Source organism: Hippoglossus hippoglossus, chromosome 1 (genome assembly GCF_009819705.1).
Source record: "Hippoglossus hippoglossus isolate fHipHip1 chromosome 1, fHipHip1.pri, whole genome shotgun sequence".
NCBI classification, from domain to species: Eukaryota; Metazoa; Chordata; class Actinopteri; order Pleuronectiformes; family Pleuronectidae; genus Hippoglossus; species Hippoglossus hippoglossus.
Window position 1 is genome coordinate 2,625,075 of NC_047151.1, and position 20,380 is coordinate 2,645,454.

Here is a 20,380-nt window from a genome sequence, read left to right on the forward strand (position 1 = left end):
GAGACTTGTTTCCTGATACTGCATCAGACAAGAGGAAAATTGCGTAATCTGAGCTTCTTTGCAAATTAGGCCCACACAACTACAATATGTTACTTTTCAAACTTTGTGAACAAGAAATAAGTGCCAACAATTATACCGATAATAACTATATGCAGCTGAGGAAGCAGCATCTCCAGAAAAAGTGAATAAGATGGAATGCTGTCAAATGCACACACTAAAAAGATAAGTAACCTCGTCTGAAATAATAGCACATACTGTATGTATCGTCACGCCACACTTCGCAGGCCTGAAAATAGTGACATAGTGATATATACTTCTTGCATTACAAGTTAAAGACTTTTAATGACACTGTGGTGGCTTCTGCAGTGTTTTACACCATTGTCTGCTGGGGGTGCGGATGCACAGAGAGGGACAGAAAAAGACAAAATAAACTGGTCAGGAGAGCCAGCTCAGTCTTACTGAGGAAGTGGGTGAGAGGAGGTTGTTAGCGAAGCTGAATTCCATCATGGACAACACCTCTCTCCCCCTACATGACACTGTGGGGCCCTGAGCAGTTCTTTCAGCAGCAGACTGCTGCACCCACAGTGCAGGGAAGTACACTTCTGCAGGTCCTTCATTCCCATTGCTCTCAGACTCTATAACACCATCCGGAATGAAAAACAAAATACTGCACTGGTTTTTCTCATGGCACTCTACTTGTATGACTTGCACTATTCTATTAACGGAAAATATAATTTTGCACATTAGTGTCCTCTACACGTCACATAATGTTACAGTTGTTCTACTTGCTGGTGCAATCATCCTGTGCCACTGCACTTTACTTCATAACATTTCTATAGAAACCACTTCTAGAGTGAACGGTGTATATTATGTACAGACTCTGACTTGCCTGCTGCTGTAACAATTGAATTTGCCTGTGTGGATCAATAAAGTTTTATCTCATCTTATCTAATCTTAAAAGTCTCAGACAGTAACGACAAGTACAGATGTAGAAGATGCAGAAGCTACATTTGACCCAACCACTAAGACACCACTGTATTAATGTATCAGCTAAAAGGACAAGCAGCAAGCAAATAAAACAATCTTAACTTGAAAGGTTTTTGCTTGTGTGTATTGATGTCAGTGTTTTAGCATCACACCTGAGCTGCAAATGGAAGTAAACCGATGTCTTTCAGGAGCAAAAATCGACTCAAACTAAAAGCCCTTATTTTTAAAGATTTCTATGGTCCTGAATCATGCAGAGCTGCTTCACAAGACTGACAAGACCTTTCCAGTCAAGGTTTAGTAAATGATGTTTGGTGCCCTCTCAGCCCCGTGTTCCCACACTCTGACAGGCTCACTTGTGGGATGCTGTTGACTAAAATAAATGTCATGATTGCTTGTAAACCAAAAACATACACCTTGACTCCTCGCAGTGAGAGAACAGCTTGGAGAAGACCGTGCCTCCATTCTGCCGCCAGTCACCGCAGGGACAGAAGGAGTGAATGATATAAATAAATATAAATCATCCCCCACAGAGCAGAACTATTAAAAACCATTAAAGTGCTTTCTCTTACCTCCGTTGATGTGATAAAAAGGAATTGGTTTGATTCTACTGATTAGTGTGTCATATTAGGGCTTGGCTTGGCTACAGCTGGGGCCAACGAAGAGGGAGTACACCGCAGGCCTGTTCGAAAACTGATAAACAAGCCAACGCACCAACTGATATCTATTAATGTTGCGCCGCCAACAGAGAATGTCAGCGGAGCCTCTATAACAGATAGAAATTAGATATTTAATAATAATTCAAGCATGATCCATCAATCTTCATTTGCTGTCATTTAATGGTTCATTTCCTCCCCTCTGTTCCCACGTCCCCACCTTCCTCTCTACTTCATGCACACATGCCTGCTAATAGCCCCCCTCACCTTCAGGCTCCTTTCTCCATCCCTAGCCCCAGACAAATATGTTTGTCTTTCATGAGCAACTAAAATTGGACTAATGGGCTCAAACGAGAGAGAAACAAAAGAGAGCACGGGGCACATTAGTGGCAAGAAGAAGGTTACCATGGATGTGGAATTATCAAAGCCTATTTTTTTCCGCCATTGAAATTCAGAACATCTTAAAAGGACACAGAGAGTTTATCAAGGGCAAAGCAACTCCAATTTCGGGTGGAGAAGAGTAGAGTGGACTAAGAAGTAAGAAGAAGAAGAAGAATACTTCATTAGGAAGGAAGAAGAAGAAGAAGAAGAAGAAGAAGAAGAAGAAGAAGAAGAAGAAGAAGAAGACACAGTAGATGGCGGTAATGCACCTTGACGTTGGTTGCACTGCCAATAAAACGAACAAAGAAGAAGAAAGAAGCCTTGCCTCTGAAGCTTTATCTCTGAAGGAAGAGAACAACTGCCACCTGATCCTTGGATCCAATGAGGAAACTGCAGTAAGGAAGTACACCTTCTCCAAGCCTATAGCAAGTGAGCGTAATGTAGCATGGAGCAGGAAAATGTGTCCAGATATACAGCGATGTAGCCTAATGAGGGGGTGAGATGTTTTCTGTTCCATGGTTACTGTCAGTTACTGTCAGGCTATACTGTCAGAATAACACAGATGTCTTACAATCCAGATAGCACCGAGCTATAACCAGCAGCAGCGGTGGAGGACGTACTCATTTGACTTGCTAATTTTACATACTCAAAAATGTACTCAAGTAAAAGTAAAAGTACCACGTTAAATGTTGTAATCGAGTAAAAGTAAGTACTTGCTTTTGAAAATATTTAAAGTATAAAAAGAACTTGCCAAGTGGAGCCTATTTCATAATGCAACGGTCTACTATTGTACCTACTGTATATTTAGTTTAGTACAAGAATAGTACTCTACTTAAGTATAGTAAAGATACTTGAAAAATGCACTGAAGTACAGTAGTAAAGTAATTATAGTGCATTACATCCCACCATTGCTAGTCAGGTTCAAATCTAAAACATGATGTGAAAATAAGGATGAACTCAGTCAAAATATAAGTTTTTAAATAGGTTGGATGTGGGAAAAGTACAGAAAAAGTACATAGCTGAGTGGATTGTATAAAATAGTATAAAAGGAAATACTGCATGAAACTGTATGAAAATATGCACTATTATTGTTATATTTGAATGATTATTGTGTTTTTTCCCTTTGTGAAAAAGGGGCTAAACATGTTGCCTACAAATCGTTGCATGCACATCCACAAAATCATACATGGGCGGGGGTGAAATAGCTAGATTGCTCCCCCTGGCCCAAAAACCAGAGGCTTCCCCTTTAACTTGTTTTAGCATTGAGACAGACAAAAATACAATCATATTGAGAAGAGGAGCACACAGAGCAATTCAGTCGTGACTTTTCATCCATGAAATGTTACATTTAGAGACTAAAGCATAATCTTAAGTGAGGGCCAACGAGTACAGAAAAGTTTCTCCATCTCAGTACTGTTGACACACTCCTCTGTCGGCTTGGCAGCAGACCCCCATCTGCTGTTTTGACAACAGAGTGACGATACATATCTGCTATTCCATCAGAACAAGTTACTCCATCTGTTCGGTCTGCCTCTCCTCACCATGTAGGCACCACTACTTCACTGTATCCATAATTTCCCTTTGATATCAGAGTTCATTTCACTGTCTCATCGGGAGCAACAAAACCACAATCAAACATTTCCTGATCATCAAGCCACTCTTGGCCTGAAGACATCCTCCTTCTATCAAGCTCTTTTTCAAGTTTATATGACTAAGTTATCATAAGGACACTATTTTATTTCTAAGGCTTTGTATTTCCTTTGACACTTTTGAGAGGCTACACATGCTGCATGCAAACTCAAAAAGATTTGTATATACATCCATAATGGTGAAATGTTATGTGTGTGGGGCAAAATGGCTTAAATGCTCCGCCTGGCACAAAACTCAGAGGCTTCCCCTTTCACACTGCCCTAGATGTTTGAAACTCAGGCGGCACATCTGTCAGGTTTAGTCAGGTTAGACTTAGGGTAGAGCCACACCCTGAAGCCAATCAGAAGTCCACCATTTTGAATTTATTGGGAATATTTCTTGCACTTTGAAGAACTTGGGAAAATGGAATCAATCCAAATAACCTCAAATTTTGTCAGTTTCATTTCAAAGTATTTTTTAGTTTTTCTTGAATGGCAGGTACAGAAAGAATCAGTTCTTGGATGGTAAGGTTCTGGCCTGTATCTGGTCAAATCTGTGTCAAACCTCACATCTATTAGGAATCTTGGCCTGCACACATCTGCATGACAAACTGTCGCCAAAGTGGTGTGCCAATTTTACACAATATTGTTTTTATATATACCATCTAATGACAACAGGAAGTTATAGGCTGCAAACTTACATTTTACCACTCAGCTTATTGAGATATTTCATAAATATTGTCTGATAACTCTTAAGACCGTGAATCTCCTTAGTTTTTGTCAAGTGGTTTGGTTTTGGTGCCAGTATTAGTGTCACGGCTTATGTCGTAACTTTAGTGTTTCCCTGTTTTCTGTGATCCCCTCCTTGTCTCCGCCTTCCCTGTCTGTGTGTGTGTGTGTGTGTGCGTGTGTGTGTGTGTGTGTGTGTGTGTGTGTGTGTGTGTGTGTGTGTATGTGTGTTAGTGTGTGTATGATAGACAGCAGCTGAGAAGAGAATGCAATGTGTGGAGCCAATCAATACAAGACCTCGTCTTTAAACTTGAGGTCTATTTAATACCAGGTTTTGGTACCATCATCAAATAAAATCATTATTACTTATTAATTCTGTTTCTGGCAGCCTTTGCACTGCGTTTATTGTCCATGTAAAGATAATTTATCATTCAGCACTAAAAGAGGCTTCTTGATTTCTGATATTGTTCGATATTTGTATCTTTCTACTCATTCAGTTGTCACACTACATGAAATGTTACACAGCATCTCGTTCTCCACTAACAAAGCATTATTCTGATATTATTTCTAATCACCACCAGGGAGGTGATTATATTTTATTCACACTCACACAACAGAACAGTGTGCTCCATTTGTGCAGACTCCAAACATCATAAAGGTTCTGAATCATGTCTGCATCAAGATTCAAGATTCAAGATTCAAGAGTTTATTGTCATATGCACAACGATAACATTAAGCAGTTGCTTGCAATGAAATGCTTGGGTCACAGGCTCTCTTATAACAATGCTCAATCAAAATTTAAAATTTAAAATAAAATATACATATCTAAAATATATATATACACCTAAAGAAAAAAAGAAAAACAATAGTGCAAGTGTGTGCAATAGTGCAAATATGCAATAGTGCAAATATGCTAAGGTGCAGAGTTATGACAGATTGGAGGAGTTTAAAAGTCTTATGGCCTGGGGGATGAAACTGTCTCTGAGCCTGGTGGTGCGGAACAGTTTATGGCTGGAGTGATAGGGATCTTTGATGATCCGGTTGGCCTTCTTCCTACACCGCTGGGTGTAGAGGTCCTCCATGGGTGGTAGCTCCGTCCTGGTGATGTGCTGGGCAGACTTCACCACCCTCTGTAAAGCCTTACGGTTGAGGGCGGTGCAGCTGCCGTACCAGGCGGTGATGCAGCCAGTCAGGATGCTCTCTATGGTGCACCTGTAGAAGTTGCAGAGAATCCTGGCATCCATGTTGAGCCTCCGCAGCCTGCGGAGGAAGAAGAGCCGCTGTCTGGCCGTCTTCCTGATGGAGTCTGTGTGATGGGTCCAGGTCAGGTCATCACTGATGTGGACCCCGAGGAACCTGAAGCTGCTGACTCGCTCCACCGTAGTCCCGTTGATGGAGAGGGGGGCGTGTTCTACTCCTTGTCTCTTCCTGTAGTCCACGATCAGCTCCTTTGTTTTGCCGACGTTGAGATGGAGGCTGTTGTCCTGACACCAAGATGTCAGGGCTCTGACCTCCTCTCTGTAGGCCTTCTCATCGTCGCTGGTGATCAGGCCTATGACGGTCGTGTCATCAGCAAACTTAACGATGGTGTTGGAGCTGTGGGTGGCCACGCAGTCATGCGTGAACAGGGAGTACAGGAGAGGACTGAGCACACAGCCCTGGGGGGCACCGGTGTTTAGAGTCAGGGTGGAGGATGAGGTGCTGCCTATCCGCACCGCCTGTGGTCTGCCCTTCAGGAAGTTCAGAATCCAGTCACGGAGGGCGATGTTGAGCCCAAGGTCTCTGAGCTGCAGCTCACAGCATCTGCACCAGCCCCTGACATCAGGAAGGTGAAGGGCCCTTTGGTGCTGCTTGCAACTTTTATCAAAATTATGCTTTTATTTTGTTTTACTCTCTGTTTTACAGTGTTCACAAACGGAATACTTTTTTTTTAAATGTCCTCCCAATTCTAAGCATACTTTCTGTGCTGTCTAGAATGAACCTGTCAAAGACAGCTCCCCCCATGGTCCCTGTTCATTTTGTTATGATCTATTGTAATATCACTGCTCCATTTGGAGCCATCCATCACCTCACTAATGACATTAATCCCTCTGTTTGTACTGGGATGCCAGATCAGAGCATTGGTTGAGTCCCATGTGTTCCAGTTCAGACACAGCAATATCGCTGTCATAGCCACTGAGACAACAGCTCCCTGCTACAGCAGCCTCAGCCTTAATGGATCGCCGCCCCTCCAGTGGAAATATAAACACACACAAATTAAATGCTTGCCTGGACCTGGGGTTTGCTGTGTGCTATCTTAGGGTAATGCAGTCGCAGTGCAGAATGAATACGCTCTCCATTTCCATGAGGATGACTCTTCATGAGGTTAGAGCTGAACCTTGAAAGCCTCTGTCCTTGATAAATTCAACGGTGTTAATATATACACTGTTTCTCAAATGTGCCAGTTTGGTTATTTGTTGCTTGGAGTTCAAAGGAAATGCAAGGATTTGGAATCTCAGTGCTGAGCTCGTACTTCTGCAGGCTGGTCCGACTGCAGCAGACACTGTGTGAGTCTCTGTGTGGCAGGCCACTGACAGGCGCTGTGCTGAGAAGTCGCAGAAGGTATTTGACAGGCACATTTTTAGAACTTAAGTACAAAACAAAAATATGTCAGTCATTGATTTGTTTGTGGAATAGCTGACGCCAAATCGTTAAAAACTTCAAGAATATGACACGGAAGAAATATTGAAATTACTGTATGGATTTTCATGAAAGTTTGTACAGGCATTCATTCTCCCAGAGGATGAGATACACTCACTTTGATGAGTGCCTGGTTATTGCCAGAGTGCTACCACGAAATTGCCATTATTATTATCTTTTAATGTCTCATAAATTACTGGATGCATTGTCATGGAATTTAGTAGAGATGTCTAGAAGCGATATCGTGATCCCCGCAGGATGAATCCTACTGACTTCAGAGGTCACATGACTTTTGATCTAGTGCCACCAGCAGGTCAACGTTTTCCCTTATCCGGTGAAACAAACATATAACAAGACTTACCACATGGGTTACAACAAACTTTATGGTTCTCAGATGATGCACTCTGAATTATTTGAATAACTATCCCTTAATTCTTTCTCTAGCGCCACCATGAGGTTGGAAGGATTGATGTAAGAAAAACATCATTCATTTACCCCTTAGCTGCATTACGGGAATTGGTGTCTTTGGAACTTGACTCTTACTAGGAACCAAAATGTAACACATTTTGACCTTTCTTCTTTTACTCTCTCAGACGTCTCCTCACTTTATTAAAGAGCAATACTACAAACTTTTTATAATTAAAACACAATGAACACAGGAATAGGCTAATAATAATGTAGAAGAGATAAAAATGAATTATGACAAATTGTACACACAAAAAAGATAATATTCCGTCATTGGTGAGAAAATCACATCCGCTAATGGCTGAACCTTGTTTGATTACAGTGTCGCGTCCTGTACTCTTGTCTCTGACACAATTATTGGTCGAGTTAATCACTACAGAGTCCATTAGAGAGCCATGGCCTTTTGTCTGCTATGTTTGCTGAGGCGTAGGGAGACGTATCTCAATATTTATTGCCTTGATAGAAACCTTCTGTTTTCCAATCCCCTCAGTTCCACGGCAAATTAAATAAATGTTTATCGTCCTCTTTTTTTGATTTTGGAGAAATGTATTTCCCTGCAGCATCCCTCAGACGCTACTTAATATCTGCCAACAGAGCATCAGAAATATTTATAGTTTTCACATCAGCTAAAGTGCACAAGGGTCTCTCATGAATAAGTGAGGGAATTAGAAAAAAACAGCCTGTTCTTGTCTGGGCTTTTGTCTAAAAAAATGAGAAAAAAATAGTTTTAGGCAAGATGCCCTAACGCCCCGTCTACTGGGAGCTCAGGCAGTTTACAGGGAATAAAATAAGACAACTCTCCTCTCTGCTGTTCGCCTGTATCTGACTGTTTACATAACTCACTCAGTTGGCAGCGGCAACACTGGCCTTATTCTCAGAATCCAACTTGGGACCACATCAATGACTAATTGTCTCCACAAACCCCTCACAGTCAAGAGATAAGAGCCTGGAAAGGTCACTAAGAGGTCTAAATCTAACGTCTTCATTTACTTACTCTAGGAGGAGAACGACCGGAGTGTTAATTTTTTGTAAGTCATAAAAGAAGAACTCAAGAACAAACACTCCACCCCAGCCTATTTGTCCTGACATGGATTCTGATGTCTCACTAAAGGGTTTCACTCCTGCCTCCAAGTTAGGTCCCCGGGGCTGCACTTAGCCACGGATAAGCACCAACTAGCAGCTGATTCAATTCTGAGTGACCCAGTCTGAAAACTGTTAGCCAGTTGCAGGCTGAAAATGAGCACATTAAAGGCTTCTCACTGCCGGCGCCACGGTAGAGATGAAGCGTCATGGCTGCAAGGGAAATCAGGTTGAATTAGGCGTCCAATATCTGTGTTTACCTCTTTTAATGGACTAGATGAAGAACATTTGTTGTTGTGCATTTGCAACCACCGCCCCAGGGAGGTGGTTGCGGTGTGTGAATGGGATTCGAGCACAGGTGGTAATGACGCCCGAGCCTTTTGTCCCGATGATGACACAAATTAGAGTGTCATTAGTCACATCCTCATAATACCTGTGATCAGTGCACGCGCTGACCCCGGCTGCCTTGTTAATGTTGCGCTGCCAAAATCCAAGTCTCCGTTGCCTCAGCCTTGTTGAACTTTGGGCCCTGCTGCTTGATGTATATCCCGCCCTCATGACTGAGATGTATTTAATCAGTGAGATCAATAGCTGTTACCGCCATTGATCTTGCGAGTCTATTTCATGGGTGAGGGAGGCACACCTCATATTTTGTATACGCTGTAATTTCTTATAGATAATGTAAGCTGCTGAGGGCCGTTTTTAATTAACATTAGGGAGTGAGAGTGTTTTGGAATAATGCAACAGCGGTGACTGATGAGTGGTTTTTACAACCGGCAATCCATCTGAATAATTTTACGTTTTGCCCACAACCTTGGCTGACGGCAGGACAGCTCCCTCTTTCAACTTCATTCCGACCCACACTTCACAGAGGTCTGGACTTGTTGAACTTGGCCACCGTCTTCGTCTTAACAGTTAGTCTTGCAGTCTGAAAGAGCAGCAGCAGAATTTCCATGCTGAGTTTTAATGCTGCAGCAAGTGGAGCAGAGCTCAAATGAAAGTTTTGACCAAATTTGATCAAATGTTTAATGTGTGGAAATATGATTTAGAAGGTAGATGCAAATCTAGAGAGAAGTATGGGATAACCCGAATATAATGCACTAGATTAAATGGAGAAAAAGAAGGTTTATAAATTGAATCATTGGCAGACACTGTAACTCATCTGTTCACACAGTGACAACCTTTCCAAAGCTTTGTGAGCGACAAGGGCAATCGCTGGCTCACAGGTCGCCGCCATTGACCTTAATGGCAGAGATGTGCTGGGAACAATCTCAGAGCACTGTGTGAGGAGGGTGTGCAGAGCCTCACACTGTGCAACAGACCCCAGGGAAGGTGACACCATTATGAAGAAGAAGAAAATGGGAGTCTGAGAATCACTTGAAGGGACTGATCTTTTTTGGCGAATATAGTATAAACCTCTGCTTCAGATATATATAAAAAAATAATATATATAAATCTTAATACAGATAACACCCAGTAATGAAACAGCTGTTTCCAAAGGTCAAAAAAGCAAAATGACCGTAATGGATTATCCATTGTCTTTGATGTAGAACAATGGAGAATGTCATATATTGGTTGGAGCAGATAAAAAAGGTTTCTAATCAAATATAATAAGAGCACTATCAGAGCACTATTTTAGAATTTCAATGTTTCAACAAATCTCATATTCAAGACGAGTGAATGCCTTACCATCAGCTAATCATCAAGAATGAACGACAGGTTCTATTGAGTAACACAAAGCTAGAGATGACTCTAAGTACATGCGGCTAATTGTAACAAGAACAGTAAAGGAGATGACATCAAGCAAAAAAACGCACCTTCTGGTCGTGACTGTAGGCCAAGGCCCAGTCCTCTTCAGTGGGGTGGAATAAAAGGCTGAGGACGTAGAACGTGAGACGGTACTTCTGGTAGCTGGCTCCCTCATCAGAGCTGATGAGTACGCTGCTCTCAAACTCCGGATCTGTCAACACCATAATCTGAGAGCGGGGAGAAGAAATACAAGAAGGGAAGAGGAGGAGAGCGTGCACACACGTGAGGCAGGTCGGTATGAGTTTTTCGTGATGAGAGAAGAAAGGATTCGAAGGGCGAGTTTTGAGTAATGAGGTGGAAAGATAGGAAGATGCGAGGAGGTAGAAGAAAGACGTTGGAGGCAGGAGCGGTGTCAGCGGAACAGTCGTGGCTTTTGGCACGCGTCAGACTAATGCTTGGCAAACTACTCTGCTATGTTTCCAGCTTCATTTCATGACTGCGACTCCGTAGCCACGGCTCTGTCTGCGCTCTCCACGGTGGAGGCATTTTATCTCTCCGAAAAGAGATGAAGCCTGTTCACAGAAACAAGCAGTGAAAAAGTGCGTAAACCACAGCGTGCCCCCGAAGCACACAGGTGGGCTGAGAAACCATAAAACCATGTGTCCTGATATAGAACAGAAAGGTGATAGAGCTTGTAGTCTAGTGACAATTAAGGGCTGTAAAAACACAGGATTAAGCAGCCATGGATAAATCTGCATATACAGGACGATATTTCCTCTATCAGCCCGTCCTTTAGCGTGTCATCTCTTTGCATTTCTCCCTGCAACAAAAATTCTCATTTCAAATTTAACAGTGCCACAGTGGTAGAAGCTTTCAATTTCATGCTTGGAATATTTCCGCCAGAGCTATCACAGTTATTACCAAATTCAATAAGACCAGGAATTCCACGATGCATATTTCTTTCAGCTAATGACATTTAGAGTCTTTGTGGAAGGAGATAAAATGATCAAATGAACTCCCCCTTGACTAAAGAAGAGGCGTCTGAATAGGTGTGTAATATATTTTAAGGATGTGGTATTCTTTTGAATTAGACAGTGCTACTGAAAACATTTATTCATGTTTAAAGGTTGAAACATTTTAGGCATTTACCTGGTTAAGCTGTTAGTAGGCTTATTTAATTTACAATAAATGATCACTTAATACAGTACACCATGTACTCATTTGATGGGATTATTCTAACTAGATGTTGACATATTTTAAAAATTCATCAAAATATTGTTAATTCATAGGCATGTTCAAAATGATGTCAATGCCTTGTTTGATCTGATGCCCTCTATAGGCAGGTCGGATGTAACTAAGGTCAAGTGAGGTCAACAATCATGGACGTGGTTAAAAAAATTCCATTTCCACAAGACATTTGTCACCTGACTTAATCCTTCACTCCCGTCATAATTCCTATGGCTTTGCCAGTTTAATGTTAACATATATATCATTTTGGGACACTTGCTGGAATGTGTGGTTCTGTCATGTTTTTCCTCAGAAGACTGCAACGTAGCCTGCTCCTAGTTTTTTCAGAGGCAGAATTGAACTTAGAAAAGCGTCATTGTCCATTACACAGGAATGGGGACATGTTTTTTAATGTAAGATGAAAACTGGAAATATCTAAACATGGTAAATAATGCTGATGTAACACGTCGCTGAAATATTCACCCTTGTTCAACCGTCTGTCTGCACTTTGAAGGTAAAATGAAGGTAATATAGAGACAATGCTGATTCGAGCAGTTTCTGGCCCAAAGACCAAAAATAATGAGTAAAGAGAGCTGAGGGGAACGGCATAGTCCTGAGATGATCCTTTATTGTTTCTTTACTGTGCGTGCATTCCTTCACATTACACTTCATTTATTCCATTCTTAATATTAAGAAATCGGCTGAATATATATTTAAATGTGCATCTTGAAGAATGGAGCCTTTAATCTGGCTTAAACTACAACACTCACACATCTCCAGGAATGGTGTGGTTGTACTGTGGCTACTGGCCCTCACTTGTGGTCGAAGTGGCTGTTATCTCACGTCAATTCAGTCTGAATTGGAAAAACAGTAGCACATTTGTCACTGACAGAAATGCTCACGCTCTTTCCGGAGCTTTTAGCGGGGAACCCTCCCTGGTGGTGATTAGATAAATTGTTTTTCATTAAGCACCAATAAAGAGGCAGCACATTTTCAACCTGGATTTCTCATTGGCCGGGGCTCAAAGAACTCGCCATTCATTACCTGTCACTTTGCAATGCCAAGGCCTCCTGATATCTGCCAGTATCTGTGGGGTTTGTCTGATGTAATTACATTTTTTTTAACAGTAATCATTTTCTATAATATTTGAGTAAGAGCAGAGTCTATTATGAATGAGAAATTACATTTCACCCTTCCGTGTTTTGAGCCAACTGTCAGGAGTTTCAGTGAAAGGTTGCCAGGATCGGTTTCATATTGAAATCTACCTTTGCTCTCTCTTCCAGCTTTGTGCTGATCAATGATTGGTATCTTCCCTTTTCTATGCTTCCCATGTAAGTGTAACCTTCAACTGCAGTGCTCATCCTTTCTCAAGCCTCGATTGGCCCGGCTCACACTGTGCTCTTTCTCATAATGCGAATGGGGCCGAGAATGTGCACATCCACATAACTCGTTTGCTGCCACGCAACTGTGAAAACAGCCACATATTCCTCCAACCTTTCGCATTATCTAAACAAGCCAGTTTCTGTCTGTCGCCTCTGCGATTAGAAAGAACCCGCAACCAATGTTAAGCTAAAACAGAGGCGGGAAGAGGAGCAGCGGCCAATTTCTCTCCTGCCTCCTAAAACAACACAATAATTACTCAATTCCAAAATCACAGTGACCGATAGCATTAGCGAGGGGTGATTAAGATTTTCCTCACAGCATCCACTCAGCTCTTGTGAGGAAGCCGGCCAGCGAGGAGGGTAACAATACTAAATCGATAGAGGTTGGAAGGATAACCTTTGTGTTTTATCGGCCTGGTGTTAAGCTGTGCAGCACAGAGATAGAAGCCGGTAGTTGTCGGATCATGTGGTAAGTGGAGGTATGGATCAGAGACGGAGGGAAAGAGACACCCTGCAGCAAATGAATCACGTCGCGCCGGATCAATTGGGCTTAGTCTGTCTTTGACAGGAGGTTTTAGCAGAGAGTTGTTGCTGAAATATGCTCATTAACCATGGATCAGGACTTAATCACCCACATTTAGCGATCATGTTTTCTCTGTCTTGCTTCCTCTTTGGAGTTTCCACTGTGCATGCCTCTATTTTCTTGAAATTAACCCAAATCTACCAGCCGCTCAATCAAACCATTCCAGGCCCGAGTGCAGGCTGCTCAGGAACAAAAAGAGACATTCAAATATAGCCAAGATGATTCATGTGAGGTGTCATTTTTTAGATGCTTTGTGCTAAATGTCATTACTATCATTCAAATCTATAATGCGACATTGTTAAAGGTCACAGCTCCGACTTACTTCATGCACATTGTAAGAGAACAAAAATCTACATATGCTTCCAGAATTGCCCCAGTGGATATGTAACGATTCCTTTATTGGGGTTGAAAAGAAATATCTCAAAGAGCAGCAGACGATTATATCTTACAGTGAGTGATTAGGCACCCGGGCTCTTTTTATCCGGTAGAACACTGGCAGATGCTAAATAAGGCCACTCAGATGCAAGGAGGGAGCGGAGGAACGTAGCCAGCATACAGGCAAACTTTCATCCATCTACGGGATGGCAAATCGAAATAATTAGATCAGAGATAAGGTGCAGAGAAAGAATTGGCCCCTGGGCAGAGCCAGAGGTCAAGCATTAGGGTGACATATTCTCATGAGATTTCTACTCTTCTGTGATGACCACACAGTAATATGCCTGCAATAAAATAATGTTTTTTCTCTATAATTGGATTTTGAAAATATCAAAAATTTTGGTGTAACCTAAAGTTCATATGTGTTGTTTACATTGGATTAAGATTCAGATTAAGATTCATTTATTGTCCCGCAATCATGCACACACAAGCACCACATGCAATGGGGAAATTGACCCTCTGCTTTTAACACATCCGTGTGAACACAGCACACGGAACACAACACACACGGTGACCACAGGGAGCAGTGGGCAGCAATGGAAAGTGCCCAGGGAGCAGATGTTAGGGGAGTAAGGTGCCTTGCTCAGGGGCACTTAGACAGTGAGTCCATCTGTCCTCTTAGACTTGAACAGATCCAGGTCTGGTCCATCCTCCTGTCCAGGTCCGTGGCCTCGAACCAGCGACCTTTGCGTCTGATGTGCCTCTTTTCGAACCACTAATCCACCGCCGCTCCAGTACATCCCGTATATTGTGTGATTTGTGTGGTAGAGTCGAATCAGTTGGCTCCTTGGGGTCTTAAAACAAGTTGATCTAAACTTATATAATCAAAATATAAAATAAAAAGGGTCACATCAGCAACAAAGATAACCTGGGGGACTATGTTCTTGCTATGGACTATACCACCAGCTATATGTTCTGCTCGTCACCCTGATGTGGATTAGTTGCAGAATCCTATTTTCTCCTGTTCCATGCAAACATATTGAGGGTCAGAACCTTGGCTTGGCTTTGATCAAGTGAGGCTGATGAACCCCGAGCACCTCCATGTCAGTGATTTTTTGTTTTTTCTATTGAACGTGTGTCGGACCAGGCAGCTTCACCTGAACAAAACACTTATTGTCAAGGAAAACACCTCAGAACCCCCATTCACGTTGCTGGAACATTCTTAGCTCTATTGTCACATGGCCATGACTTATTGTTCACCACATAATTATGCTGATGTTCCGTAGTTTCAAAGTTTCATAGATCCAATCTGTGAATTCCTCAGTCTTCTTCCTGCTCCTTTTTAAATGTGAATTGGAGGAAGATAAGTCTAAATACTAAAAATAAACTTTCATTTTTACAACCTCTGCATATTCACTTAATTTTCAGTGGGCACACGGATGCTGCTTCTTTATGTTTTTTAGTGAGATGTGGGCCATTGGCTAGCTATATCACTTTTCGCCGCAGCAGCCCACACAACACAATATCTCTTTAGAAAACTAAACCCAGATTATTTATTGTTATAAACGATTAACTTGGAGCAGTACTGTTTTCATCATCAGCTAAATACAAGCTCTGATGTGGATGCAAGGCTCCCTATGTTCTTCATCGCCCTCCAAACAATGAGGAATCTCTTTCCTGGTTCAAAAGCTTTACATTTGAATTGTGACCATATGATCATATGTGTTTTTTCCCTTCCTTGACACAAGACCTAAAGAAAACCACCCAATACCAGAGAGGTGACGAAGCCCCATAATGAATCAAGACATCAGCAGCTGCAGCCAACAAACATTTGAATGGCGGCCTCAGCTAATGTTGACTCTTGTTAGTAGTCTCAGTTGGTGACATTGCATTATGCTCTCACATAAAACATGTCCAGCCAACTCTCTTTAAGTTTATTCTCCCATGTCACTGTGTGTTCCTTATTGCTGATACCACAGGGCATTTACCAGCAAAATAGGACTAAATTCATTGGAGAATATTATTTGCAGGGTCACTCCTGCAGGCATTGAAAAAAATAATTATTAGTGAGTAGTATGAGTATGTTTTAATTGGGATGCTAAACTAGTTGTGCTTTTATGATGACAGCAACTGTTGTTGAGGCTGAGGAGGCTCAGGTACAGGGAACTGGTTTTAATGCTGTGTATGGATGACTCAGTCGAGCCATGAACCAATGGAAAAAACTACAAAATAAGCTTTATATCACATTACTGATGCTCGGTGAGCTATTTCAAAACAGGCCGTGGATTTAAAACTAGTTAGTGGGTTTAAAGCTGTGGCTTTCAGAGAAAAGAGGGAACTTTTATGTGATGGGGAAAAACAATACTGCTGGTGAAGAACCTTGATTATGCCTTCCTGAAAAGAGACACGAGCTGTGTGTCAAATATCAAATACTGATGACCATGCTTTAGTTGAATGCACTCCAGCCTGATCTTGTAGAACCATTTGCTTTGTCCCTGAGGGTGCAGGGAGCAGGATCCTTTCCTACTAGATAGACACAGCGAGGATGTACAATTCTTGGCAGCCACGGGAGCACAATGCCTCACTGCTTCAGGGATACATTTCCCAATAGCACCTGAATCATCTAGACTCGAGAGGCGGATCATACAACCATTATTGTTCTAGCAATGCTCTTCAAGTATTTAGCTGCTATTGCTCCTTGTAGGCTTGTTATGTTAATTCCTCTTGCTCACAGAGGCAGATGTAGAGACAATACCTTTCTGGTGATGTAGTGATGCCAGACAGAGGCTCCTCCATCTTAGATGTGCTATTTCAAAGATGTGTCAATCGTATTATACCAGCGGCCATTCAGAAATAAAAGGGTAGAAGGTCTGATCCAGGATGCAACTGGCACAAGGACGATTGCAAATGTGCACACACATTTTCAGGAGTTAGCAGGTCGTTCAAGGTGTTTACATTAATAGTCCAGGCTGTGCCTGGCAACCTGACACATAAAGTGAACAAAATGCTCTGAATCCGTGACGCACTTGTGAACATGCAGGGTTATGCGTGCCGACGCTGACAGTTTGAAAAGATGCTGATTTCCAACAAACCTTATATTTATAAATGTTAACTCAGTTGCTCTGTTGAGTAGACCTGCAGTACCTTGAATGTACATGTGATTTTCCTCTTAATATTATGTTATATTATCATCATATATAAGTAAACTGTAAACCGTTAAAATTAGTAAGTGTCTTAGATGATCTCAAGTTTGATACTAAACAGTTGTGTTTGGCAGCTAGATGTTTTTAACTTGTAAAGATTGTCCAAGTACTGGATGATATTCAAGGTTATAAATAGTTATATATATTAATACCTTGCTACAGTATTTAACTTGTTTCCAAAAAAAATATGTCTGTTTGTCATTCTGTTTGCATTTCAGCTGATGATATAATCTGCTCTTTTTTCTTTTGGATATGGTCAAAAACTTAACCACTTGAAAATCTTATCATTTATAAAGTTATTGTACATAAACGTTATACTTTTTATTGATTGATTTATTCATTTAAGAAGGCGCTTAGTGAAAAAGACACATCGTCAGCAGAAAAACTCAATGCTGGAATCACAAGAAGATAATATCCTCTCCTGTCAACTTACTGTAGGTTTACTTCTTAGTTTATTTATTTTTTTAGATGAAACCATTGGAATGAGTCTCTTGTTAAAATGTACAGGAACTGTAGCCAAGCAAAGGAGTCCATACAGCAGTGACCTCACAGAGATGTGGTACACACGGTGGTGTCCGTCTTATGTTAGATTCCATTGGACAACAGTACCAACTATAAACCGAAGCACTGGGTGTAACAGAACAAATAAAGCTGTATAAAATCTCTGCATGTACTGAATTAAGCATGAGTGCACTTTATAATTTGTGAATGTTTCATTTGTAAGATATATTTCTATTAAGAAGACCCATACTAAGTTATATAGTTGTCGTTTGACTGCTCATCGGATCATTTGCACTAACTCAAGCAATTGACTGGGAACACCACTGTAATACTGGGTCGTTCCTCCCTTAACTCCCATAAGCAGCCTCAGTTCTTTGTGGCTGTAATTCTGCAAGATGTTGGAGATTCTGCTCCGTGACATGACTGCATCTCATTATTCCTAACCCTTAGTCATGTTGCTAATCTCCAGGTCTATCACATCCTTAAGGTTCTACTGGAGTCACATCTGGTGACAGGGGAGGACACTGAAGTTCACTAAACTCGTTGTCATGTCAAGGAAACCACTCTGAGAAGAATTTGACTTTGTGACATTGAGCACTATATTGCTGTAATTAGCCATGAGAACATGGTAAACGGTGTCTATAAAGAGATGACCGTTTTCAGCAACAATGAACTGTTCAAACCATGAGTGTTTGGTATTAAGTGTGTGCCAAGGAAATATCCCCCACACCATTACACCACCAGCAGCAGCCGCAGCAGGCGGTACTGTTGACATATGGCAGGTTGGGTCCATGGAGTCATGATCATCACCTAAACCTCTGCCATGTATCTTTATGATTAAGTGCATTAGGCTGCACACACATGATTGACTGATTACGTGAATAATAAGCAGACGTACACGTGTTCCTACTAAAGCATATATTAGTTCTTTATCTGCTTGTACTGTAAGAATAAGGTTTATATTGTCACGTTTTTTTTTATATAATGTTAATGGGCCATGATGTCTTTAAAATACCTGTTTCCTTTGCCCACACTACACTGACTCAGACTCTTTAGATACTTCATGGTTGACATGATGAAAATATTCACTGAATGACTTTTTGCTTCTAATTGTCATGTCTCGCTCTTTGTACAACTATATAATCAATGTCTACTGCTCTGCCTTTACCAGAGGAACAGATGAGGAGGAACAGAACTTCATATTCTCCATATGCATACACTGTAGTGTAATTAGCAGTGGGAAGTTGATGAGACCAAGATTAATTCATATGTTTCAATACTAAAGTATTTTTTTTTCATATTGTACAGGACTAGGAACATATTGATACAGAAAAGGCTTTGTGGCAGTCTAGTCTGCAGATAGACAGATAGAGACCAGACTCCTACTATAATTGAACTGCTTGCTGAACTCTGACGTCTTGGCTATACTTCCACTTCCGTCTATCAAATTGTTGCTCAGAGCACCATAAGGGTGAAGTTCACCACAAGGGGGCAAATCAGATTTACTGCCTAATACAGTGAGTTGTGAACCAGTCGAGAGCAAATGATCCATGGGCATATTCTTTAGGGTGATTGGTTACTAGCACAATTTATTCCATTAACATAAAAGTTGAATGTGCACTTACATTAGGTATTTACTTATTTTTTAATATCATTCGTAAATATGTTGACCACTCTTTATTGTTTGTTTTTCTTCTTCTCTATATTGTGGCTTTTTATCATTATAGGTTTTAAAATGTGTGCTAAAGTATTTCATTGTATTGTATTGTTTTTTTTCCTATTCCTTCATTTGACATAGTTGTCAGGCAGATCAGTGACACTGGCAATTGGTTGTAAGCTAATTTTTTCTTCTATCTTTCTCAATTTTGGCCTGTTTTAACAAAACCTTTACAGGGTTTCTGAAAAAAACTTCCGACAGGACAGAGAGAACTCAGCTCTAGATTTATCCCTGTTACCATGCTCATGGTGTCAACAAATAAAAATCATTTATTTTTAAATAAAGATCAGCATTCAAATAATGACTGAAGCAAGATAAATAAATAAATATAGGGGGATTGGGATTACCTGTGGCATTATCTGTATATTCCATGTTAATGTGATAAATCCAGCATAATTCAAATTTCAGCATCGTATTCGGCTGCTACAAAGTTTACTTCTGAGACTCCAGAAGTGTTCTGTGCACTCAAACACTTCACCCACCCCTCCATCGACATAGTGGTAAGAAGATAATGAGTGAATTTTCATTTTTCAGTGAACTATCCCTTTAAGCCCAAATAAGATGCGTTTGACATGTTTTCATTTGGTAGTATTTAGCATGTAAACAAGATAGTCCATACACAGGCTTCACCTGATAAAGGTAGGACTCCCAAGTCGAAGCAGTTAAACCAAATTATTTACAATACTTATCATGGAAAACTCAGAGGCTTCTATCCCATTGTAATAATGTAGAAAGTAAATATAATCATCATAATGTCAAGTCTTCTTGGGAGTAAAGTCAGTGAACAGGTACCATATTTTCTAGAGTTTTTACCTTATTGCCTGCCTAAACACTAGAACCACCGTTTACTAAGGGAGGGGGGGGGGGTCATTTGTCATTTGAGGTTGTCATTTGAGGCTTTTACAGTTACTTCTGCAGTTACATCGACATGAATAGAAAAACTGGCAACTGCCACACATGTTAATGTTGAAAATGCTGTGAAGACGTCAATAGGATGTTATAATTCAAACAAGGTGTATACATGTCTACATTATCCAATTA

The 20,380-nt window shown here is 41.0% G+C and overlaps 1 protein-coding gene and 1 long non-coding RNA gene across 3 annotated transcripts in view; one reads left to right on the forward strand and one right to left on the reverse strand.

Annotated features, from left to right (window-relative positions):
• sorcs3 (sortilin related VPS10 domain containing receptor 3) overlaps positions 1 to 20,380 on the reverse strand; it is a 207,701-nt gene that overhangs the window by 77,413 nt on the left and 109,908 nt on the right. For both annotated transcript variants that reach the window (XM_034591721.1, XM_034591710.1), the window contains exon 4: positions 10,420 to 10,578. In XM_034591721.1, coding sequence (XP_034447612.1) covers positions 10,420 to 10,578 — 159 coding nt within the window. The remainder of the gene's footprint in view (positions 1 to 10,419; positions 10,579 to 20,380) is intronic.
• Positions 14,515 to 20,380, forward strand: part of LOC117765287 — a 175,147-nt gene continuing 169,281 nt past the window's right edge. The window contains exon 1 of the long non-coding RNA XR_004614543.1: positions 14,515 to 14,552. This is a non-coding gene — a long non-coding RNA (uncharacterized LOC117765287). The remainder of the gene's footprint in view (positions 14,553 to 20,380) is intronic.